The 10,220-nt window shown below is 33.9% G+C and overlaps 1 protein-coding gene across 1 annotated transcript; it reads left to right on the top strand.

Moving 5' to 3' along the window:
- The first annotated feature begins 8,951 nt into the window (after positions 1–8,951).
- Positions 8,952–10,220, top strand: LOC105763340 (mitogen-activated protein kinase 8-like). The gene is made up of 2 exons (XM_012581538.2): positions 8,952–9,244; positions 9,422–10,220. The coding sequence occupies exons 1-2, from the start codon at positions 8,969–8,971 to the stop codon at positions 9,470–9,472; spliced, it is 327 nt and encodes a 108-aa protein (XP_012436992.2). The 5' UTR covers positions 8,952–8,968; the 3' UTR covers positions 9,473–10,220.

The raw sequence follows: 10,220 nt of genomic DNA, 5'->3' as shown, positions 1-10,220 counted from the left end.
GGACTATTGTTTAGAACTGACCAAACTCGAGGGTTGAAAACATTTGAGAAAAGGATAGTCTAAATTGAGACTATTTCTTTGAATCTTCTGTCAAAGATACTTGCTGAATAAGAAGGCATCAGTGATAGAACCTTGATGAACAACGAGCAACGATAACCCAAACTTTAAAAAGGAATCATTCTCATGACACTCCACATTCATGCAAATATCATTCATACACATCTAGTCAGGAGCATGTGATTCTAATCGTGACATCCTAAACACTAGGCATAAACAGGTCCATGAAATGGATTTTGCAGGTCGTATTCCCTAGAGAACAAAATCACCAGTCTTATCTCCCTAAGCAGTAGTGGAGCAGATCGAAGATGGCGAATCTTATCTTCCTAAGCAATAGTGAAGCAGATTTAAGCCACCAGTCCTATCACCCTAAGCAGTAGTGGAGCAGGTCGAAGATGGCAGATCTTATCTCCCTAAGCAGTAGTGGAGCAGGTCAAAGATGGTAGATCTTACCTCCCTAAGCAGTAGTGGAGCAGATCGACGACGGCGAATCCTATCTCCCTAAGCAATAGTGAAGCAGACTTAAGCCACCAGTCCTATCTCCCTAAGCAGTAGTGGAGCAGGTCGAAGATGGCAGATCTTATCTCCCTAAGCAGTAGTGGAGTAGGTCAAAGATGGTAGATCTTATCTCCTTAAGCAGTAGTGGAGCATATTGAAGACGGCGAATCTCATCTTCCTAAGCAGTAGTGAAGCAGATTTAAGCCACCAGTCCTATCTCCCTAAGCAGTAGTGGAGCAGGTCAAAGATGTTAGATCCTATCTCCCTAAGCAGTAATGGAACAGATCGAAGACGGCAAATCTCATCTTCCTAAGCAGTAGTGAAGCAGATTTAAGCCACCAATCTTATCTCCCTAAGCAGTGGTAGAGCAGACTAAAAACAAACCTCAACCTCATGGAGTCGTAGCAGAGTAGATTGAAGCTACAAGTCGTATCCGAAGTTATAGTAGAGTGGATCGAAGCGACAAGACACAGTGGACTGGAATGAGGCTACCTAAAGGAAAAAGGTGCCAAGAAATCAAGATTTGGTAAGATCGGGCAAAATGGGCCTTTCTTAGTCTTTGCTCTGTTCTCGTTACACGACAACGAACAAAGAGGGGCAGCTGTAACCCAAACAGCCTACTACAAACCTAGCCCAAAATGTCAAAACCCTAACCTAGTTCAACCCTCAACCACGACCTCGGTCGCCAGACGTCCTCTCTTGCTCGCAGCGTACTTCACGCTCAAGCATGACAGACGCCATCGATTTTGCACAAAATGGTCGGGTTATCCTTCCAACACCGCTGACCTTGCCCAAAACACGCAAACCGGACAAAACGATAGAAGAGAACAGGGAAAAGAACAAGAGAATAGAGTAAAAAGAAAATAACATAGTTGGCTATAAAAGCCGAACTAAATGTAATTCAGTGAGGAGGTTTTTTTTTTTGGATTATCTGGTGAACAAGAAAACAGAAATCAAAAAGGTTGAGATTTACCCATTCATGCTCCTTTTAATCTGTTTTTATTTCCTTTCTATGTTCATCATTTACACGCAAAAACAGAAACGAAAAGAAAATGGAATAATCGGACAAAAGCATATCTAAAAATCTAAGAAAAGGCCCGATTCCAATCCTTTTTCTATTTGTTTTCATCTTCTTTATTTTATTTTTATTTTATTTTTATTTTCATTTACTTGTTTCAATACCTTTTTAATAATAAAAAGGAATTTAAAAGAGAAAAGAAAAGGAAATACTGACCGCCGACGAATCGGTGCCGAGTCCCACCTTGGCGATCCACCGAGTTGGGCGAAAAGGAGGTGTTTTACCTTTTTCCTCTTTGGTCCCGTGGTCGAGAAGGTTTAGCCTTGGGACGCCTGCAGAAGGAGGCCGAGAGGCCGTTCTCAAGAACTCCGGCCAGCCATGGAGGCGCGATGATGGCCTAGGTCTAAGTAACAAAATGAGGAGAAGAAGGATTCTTTTCTTTTCTTATTTTTGAGGTGAATGCACTAGGTTAAGAGGGGGTTAAGTTTTCATTAAACGGCGCTGCTTTGAGGCCCCATGACCGCATGCGATCCGACCGCTCTGTGGGGATCCGCGTTTACATGAAATGGGCTATTTGCGCCTTTGATCCATCCGTATTTTTATTTATTTCGATTTCGTCCTTTTGCTTATTTATTTACTTTATAAATTCGGCCTGTGAGTTTAGCTCCCATTTCGATTTGGTCCTTAGACCATATGCCGCCTTTCTGTTAAAACGCAGCGTATTGGGACTGGGATATATTTCCTCGCGAGTCCCTCATACTTTGAACGCGCTTTATTTCCGTCCCTTACGATCTTATTTTATGTGTTTGCAATTTAAGACCCCAAATATCATTCTGAAATTCATTTTAGTATTTCTCATTTTTTATGTATTTCATTTAATATTGCTATGATTAATGTTATTTATTATTATTTTTTATTCTGCTACATTTTATGTCTCATTCCAAAACCTTGTTTTTTATATATATATATATATGTACATACTTATATATTTTACACTTTATGTTTAATATATGTGCACACTTTTTATTTTTGTAAGGATATACACACATTCATATTTTATATTCTTATATAATATTTATACATTTTAAATTTTTACATTTTCTTATATGTGCGTGTACATATTCTTTTAAGTTTATATAGATATAAATGCGCCTATGATGTATATATTATTTGTATTTTATACTTTTATACATACATATTTTATTTTAGTAAATACATATACATATACACACATATTTTAATTTATGTTTATATACATATATATATCTCTTTGTATTTTTATTCGTGTTCACTATTTATTTCATTTTCATTATTACTTTGAACAAATATTTTAATTTATTTGTTTGTATGCATTGTTATGATCGTAGGTTTGACTTTTATTTATTATTGTTACTATTGCTCATATCATTTTATGCTTTTGTCTTCATTAAGATTTTGCCATGCATAAAAATGTAATTTGCTTTCACTATGATTTTGTGTTTTGTTTTACTCGATATAATATTTTTTTAAATGGCATTTCGTGTTTGGATTCGAGAAAATCGGGCCCTAACTTACTGGGTTTCGATTTTCACAATAAATCTAAATCTACGAATCTTTTCAAACTCAAGTTTTAAATGATCTCGAGAATTAAGAAAAGATCGTGTCCTAACTTACTGGGCATGATCCCTTTCCTAAACCCGAGATAAGAAAATATCTTTTAAAATAAATAAAATTTTAGCATTCATTCGCGTATCGGGAATTCGAGACATTGTGTCCTAACTTACTGGATATGATGCTTTCTTTCTCGATTAACGTGGAACGTGCCCCTTTTCCCAAAATTTTCAACATTTTAATATAAGGATCATATTTTTAAATTTCTTTAAAGTTTTCAGTTTTTCGACACTAAGACATTAAGTAATCAACTAGGTACCAATTTTGGGCGTATCAAGGGTGCTAATCCTTCTTCGTGCGTAACCGACTCCCGAACCCGTTTTTCTAAATTTCGTGGACCAAACTTGTTGTTTTAATAAAATCAAACCCTTTTATTAAAAACAACTACTTTTCGAGGTGATCCAATCACACCTCATAAAAAGGATTGGTGGCGACTCCCGTTCCATTTTTCAAAACCAAGTCGACCCAATTTTTCATCCTAAAAATGGTGTCAACAACAGTCATGTCATACAACTGAAACAACTCCTCTCGCATGTTGACTGCTAAAGCATATTTTAAGAATTGGTGATCAGGGCCAGCAATGAATACCGATTTGGCCCAATCATCAATGAGGTCTTTTATCTCCAAGGTTACCTGACTAAACCTTCGAATAAACTCCCTAAGGGGCTCTCCAGTTGATGCTTCACTGCCAACAGGCCCTACTTTGATTTCAACGCAGTTTTGTTGGCCAGGAGTAACCCATGTAGAATTTAGAAAGCTCCTAAAAATTGGTAATTGACCCTACTTACAAAGAGTTGTACCGATTCTTCGTGTTGTTTCAGAACGTTAACGGGAATACCTTGCATTTCAACTCTTCTGATGGCCTAAAATTTCCATGTAGCTTTTAAATTGTAAAAGGTGGATCCATTGGGTCCTTTCTCTCGTTGGACATTTCTTTTGGGAGCTTGAAATTGGTTGGATACAATTTATTAGTGATATGAGGCGCCAAAGGGGTGTTGGCATCTAGCATCTATTCAGTATAACCAAGCTACGCAGTTTATAGCTCTTATAACTCTTACCGAAGGATTTTTACTCCACTTTTCCATGCTGCCTCCCATGTTGAAACGCGTTGATAAACATATTCTAGGACTCTTTTCTATGGTGCTCCCCTATTTTCTACAAGGTTTTTTGCTACGTCCCCATGTCGTAGGGCTTCACAGTTCAAGTTGTAATCCTGCTCTTGGCGAATGGAGGAAGCTTTCTTCCTCATCAGTGTTGTCTTCTTTCCTAGTGCTAAGCATTCAACAGCTCTTTCATACTGTATTGTAGTAGCTCCTGCTGCCGTTGATAAGCCAGTTGTTGCTGTTGAGATTCCTGGGACTATCTAAAGACTCTTGCATATTTCATAATTGTTTTTGTAACTCAGAGAACTGTTAGGAACTAAATTTTGGTTTTGAGTTGTGTAGCTTTGATTTGGAAATAGGTAGTTGGGATAAGTTTCATAATATCTCTAGATGGTATATGTATCGTGGATCGTATTGATTGTAAAGTTCGTAGTAGTATGTTCCAATTAAAATTTTGGGTTGGCTAGGTCTAGTTGATATTTTGGGTTTGGTTAACTTGATTGGTAAGAATGGTGTGGTTTCTGGGTTTGCAGTCAGAGAGGTATCACGGCGAAAGTGAGTCCACACTCTCCATATCAATTGTTGACGGTAATTAGGATAAAACGGAGAAGGTGGTAGAGATGCACAGTTCACCTTGTTTTGTACAAGGTGGAGAACCGTTGGGCATGATATGGTGGCCAAAGATGAGAATAATGAGAAGAAAGGGAGAAAGAGTTTGAGTGAGTGGTGAAGGAGAGATCCTTTTGCCATTTGGTCCTTTTGCATCTTATATACTCTTAGTAACTTATCCCTTGGTACTTATTGTCAAGCTATTATTAGTGGGAAGTGGTCAAGTGGTCTGATAATTTAAGTCTAGTTAGGGTGCTGCTATGATTCACCCTGTGCAACTTCAGATGGGACGTTGTGATAGGAGTTTGAGGTGACAGTTAATGAGTTGGATACGTTTGACTGTTGTCTCGGGAGAAGAATCTTTGTGTGGGGTCCTTTCGAGGGATCTAGTTGTATTGTTCATAAGTCACTTGCTCGATTTAGATAGTTCAAGTGTAACAACATCTTGTTTATTTAATAGAAAGTTATTAAAGAGATTGAAATTAAATCATGAAGGAATTTATATAATTTAAAAAACAGAAATGGAAAATTATTTTTTTAATTTATTAAATTATACTTATTTTAAAATTTTTTTGTTGTTATATTTGGTGATTTTATTTTTAAAATGTTTTATTTATTAATAATATAATAATGAAATATTATTAAAGTGTTTAAAATCCAATAATATTGTTTTAGTATTTTTAGAGTTTATAAATACAAATGCAATATAATATAATTATAAACGCATGATTAAAGAATCAAACCAATATAGAAACCCTAGTGGCCGGTATTGTCCCGGTATTGCCCATATAGCTGAAACACTATGTTCTAGTAGTAAATCATAAAAATAAACTTTATGTTCTGTTCCGATGTAAATTCTAATCGATATCCATTATACTGGTGCATACTGATTGATTTCATCCATATTAGCCGGAATATGGTGTACTAGCCGATACCAAAAAAATAATTTTAAAATATATTTTAAATTTAAATTTAAGTTTATTTATTTATTATTTATTTGAAAAAATAATTTTAAAATATATTTAAAATTTAAATCTTCATTTTTATTATTTACTTGTAGTGCCAAAAAGATAATTTAAAATTTTTATTTTGAATTTATTGAATTATGAATTGTTTTATACACAATATGCGATGATGGATTGCATTAGCGAAGTTTATTAAAGAATATTTTATATAAGTAATGAGTTTTTTTAATCTTAAAATTTAAGTACGGTGAGATTTGAACTAGATGTGATCATGGGTTGGGCTACCTGGCCCGGCCCGACGGCCCACCCAAAAAATGGGAGGGTTCGGGTAAAAATATCGGCCCGAAATATGGGTTTGGGCAAAAAAATTAGGCCCGTTTAGAAAACAGCCGAGCTCGGGTAAAACTTTTTTTGCCCGAGCCCGGCCCGGCCCGAATTATATATTAAATATATTTTTTATTTTAATCAAATATATATTTTATAGATATTAAATATATATTTAATATGGGCTGGGCCAGGCCGGGCTCGGGCTTAGCAATTTTCTCTCAGGCTGGGCTTGGACAATTTTTTAGGCCCATATTTCGGGCTGGGCCGGGCTTGGGCCTAAAAATCGAGCCTAAAATTTTGTGTGGGCCTGGCCCGACCCATGATCACATCTAATTTGAACCCATAGCACTAACTTTTTTAAAATATTTTCTTTGCCACTTCAACCAAAATTTTATTTTTGACGAGTATTTTATGTTTGAGATTTATTTAACCTTATTATTTGATATTTGTAAATATTTTTTATATACATATATTAAATATTTTTTAAAATAAGAATAAACCTGAAATGATACACCAAAATAGATCAATCCCTTACATACCAATAGAAAAACGGTATATCCACTAATATGGTATTGTCTACCTTGACAAAAACACAAATGAACAAAAAAACATGGGGCAATTATTCATGGTGGACCAGAAACTAGGTATTTAAGGGCCCGAAGGCCTAACTTTTGCTAACAATGTCAAGTCCTTATCGACATAACTTTTTAACGTTTAAAGTTAAGATTTTTATACTATTATTCAAACTCTTGATTAAGTTAATGTTACAAATTAATCGGGTATAACTAAATTGAAAAATTACTGAATGATGAAAATTTTAAAACAAATAATGTATTAAAAGGATTATATATGTAATTTAACTTATTTAAAAAAAAAACCATTCTCCTAAAGATCTGAACTAGTTATATATGAGTTCTAAAATCTAAACTATACCAACATAACCAAAATCTAAATTAATCAAAATTGTTTACATTTTTGTTAGTGTATCAATAATTAATATTTAAATATTTTTGTATTATTTTTATTTCTTTTACTCACATAAAATAGCACCATTTCTAAGTTAAACCCACAAATAAACAAAATTGTAAGCACCTAATTTTGTCTGAGCCCTTTGACCCAAATTATGTAATGAATTGGCTTTAGACAAGTTGAAATCAACACTAAGTTGCATTTTATTCTAATTTTAGATTTTAAAATGAAATTTAAAGGACCAAATTGAGTTTTTAGTTTAACTTTGGATAAAATTAAATTTTGATTTAAAGTTAAATTAAGTTTTCAATTAATTTTTAATTGAAAATATTATTCTGATTTGATTTGAATTTATTTTATTCTGATCTAAATTCATTTTGGGTCTAGTAAAATATTTAATCAATTATTATGTTAATGAGAATTTCGCAGGAAGTGTGGATATTTTTAAATAAAAGAGATAGTTAGAAATTGTTTTTAAATAAAATTGAATTTTTAAAACTAAATTCAATTTTGTTTTAAAATTAATTTTTAATTATCATCATTTGACCGGTGCAAAAACTCAATTTTAATATTTTCCATAAGGTCCAATGTGCCCAATTTAGATTTTTTTTGCAATAAGGTCCAATTTTGAAGCTAATTTTTAAAGCCTGATTTAAGGTCAGAAAATGGTCTAGTTTTGGCCCTTTTAGTCTGATAATGGTCCATTTTGGCCTGTTTTCAAAGTTTGATGCAGACCTGGCCCGTCTCTAAATCCAATCATAAGGCAAAATTAGGGTTTCTACCCTTTAACAATTTTAGTGTGCCGACCCTTTATCAAGTTTATAAGGCTATAATAACATTTCTTTTCAAATTTTAAATAAAAAATTGGCATAATTGCAAAAAAAACCCTCAACATTTGGGGGCTTTTGATTTTGTGCCATTGACCTTTTTATTTTCTGATTGACACCCTCAACATTACGATTTTTTAAGAAATCAGCCTAGTTTTAACGGTCAATATGAGTTGACCATTAATCAAACTATAGGTCAACAAAATAGCCCATGTAGCATGCCACATAAGCGCATGACTTCATAGATGACATCATCTATTTAACAAAATTTTTCTCTCATTTTCTCTCTTGCCAAACACCACTTTTTTTCTTCAAAACACATAGTTGCTGCCATTTTTTCTCTCTCATTTTCTCTCTTGCCAAACACCATTTTTCTTCTTCAAAACATATGGTTAGCTCATTTCATCTACAAGAATATCAATTACCATGATTATAATCATGCTTTTGTGCAATTTTTGTAAACCCACACCACACTTTCAACTTAAAATCATTATTTTTTCCTCCACTGTCGGCTGTCATTTTTTTCTCTCATTTTCTCTCTTGTCAAAGATTGTTTTTTGTAGGTAGCCATGGGCTAAATGTTTCTTATTTTTTTATCATTGGAACTACTGTAAAAACAAAAAGAAGTGATGCTTAAGTTTCAGGCTAGCTAAGATGAAAAATAAATCTACCACCTAAACATGGTCAGTAGAAACTTCAAGATTACAGACGAAGCCTCGAATAACAATTTCTATTAGGCTTCCACAATGACAGCAACTATATTTATAAGCATATATACATTATTAAAAGGGACATTGCCCCTTTTCCACTTGAAACAAAATTCAACTTTGATTACGATGTTGACAACCTAGACACCACAGCTGGCTATGCTGACCAGTCAAAAATTATTAAGGGAATTATTAATGTTGATATTGGTTGGCTATGAATCCAAATAAAAAAGAGTACATGGGGGGAAGTGGAAGTCTCGTGGACGGTGTTCGTCGCTGGTTTCAACGTCGCCGTTTGATTCCTTCTTCTTCGAATCAACAAAATAATAACATTATCATCGATCATCATGATACTTCTTCTTCATCCTCTACTACTCTAACCCTCACTCAAAAACAATCACAAGAATCAACGGCTGATATTGTCGTTCAGGATTTTGATTTTTCTTCCTTAAGGCTTGTTAAAGTTCCTAAGCGACATTACTTTCCTGTTTCTTCCATGGATTCTCACAAAAAGGTACTTTTACTTTTTTTTTTCAGATCTCATCTGCTTTCTTTGCAATCGTTATTTTTAAACGATTCAAAATTTTGAACTGCGATGTTTTTTTAATGTAAAACTGAAAAATTAGGGAGACATTTTTCATTTAAGGAGCTAAATCATGGATTTGTGTGGTTTATTCTTGTTGTTCAACAGCTTCGAAAGAGTGACCTGGATCTTGATCCACAAACTCAGCATCGTTGGTAAAGCAAATGGATTCCGGGTTCGAGTTTTTTGTTGAAACCGGGTTGCATTCATCTCCAGTTACTCCAACCATATGTTTTGAAGATAAAAAATGGCGTTTGGCAAGAGAGAAAATGAGAGAAAAAATTTTGCTAAATAGATGACGTCATCTATGACGTCCTGCGCTATGTGGCATGCCACATGGGCTATTATGTTGACCTACAGTTTGATTAACAGTCAACTCACGTTGACCGTTAAAATTGGATGGATTTCTTAAAAAATTGTAATGTTGAGGGTGTCAATAAAAAAATAAAAAGGTCAAGGGCACAAAACCAAAAGCCCCTAAACGTTGAGGGTTTTTTTTTTACAATTATGCCTAAAAAATTAGGCAAATTTTAAATTTTAAAATGGTAAAAAAGATGTTGCGAAGGATTTAAATAAAAAAAACAAAGTACGAAATCTCAAAGAACCTCCCCAATTAAAAAAAATTCTATAAAATTGACATAAAAAATAGAAAAATGGAAAATATTTCTTAGAAGAATATTGAAATCCTACAAAGAGATTTTGTTTACCCTTTTTTTTTAGTAAACAGGAAAACAACGAACATAAACTAATTAAACATAAGCAAATCAAAAAAAGAGGGGTCCAATGCAATACTGTTCAAGACTCTCTTAGGGTATGTTTGGTTTACTGTAATGGAATAGAGTTGTAATTGAATAGAGCTGTAATGGATTAAAGCTGTAATCAGTAATTCAACTTGTAATGCCTAAAA

Source organism: Gossypium raimondii, chromosome 12, assembly GCF_025698545.1.
Source record: "Gossypium raimondii isolate GPD5lz chromosome 12, ASM2569854v1, whole genome shotgun sequence".
NCBI lineage: Eukaryota > Viridiplantae > Streptophyta > Magnoliopsida > Malvales > Malvaceae > Gossypium > Gossypium raimondii.
Note: the sequence above shows the minus strand (reverse complement) of the source record. Positions and strands in the feature narration are given on the sequence as shown.

Coding starts and splice junctions, on each gene's coding strand:
- LOC105763340 (XM_012581538.2), top strand. CDS start 8,969: ATGGGGGGAAGTGGAAGTCTCGTGGACGGTGTTCGTCGCTGGTTTCAA. Junction 9,245..9,421: donor CCATGGATTCTCACAAAAAG/GTACTTTTACTT, acceptor GTTGTTCAACAG/CTTCGAAAGAGTGACCTGGA.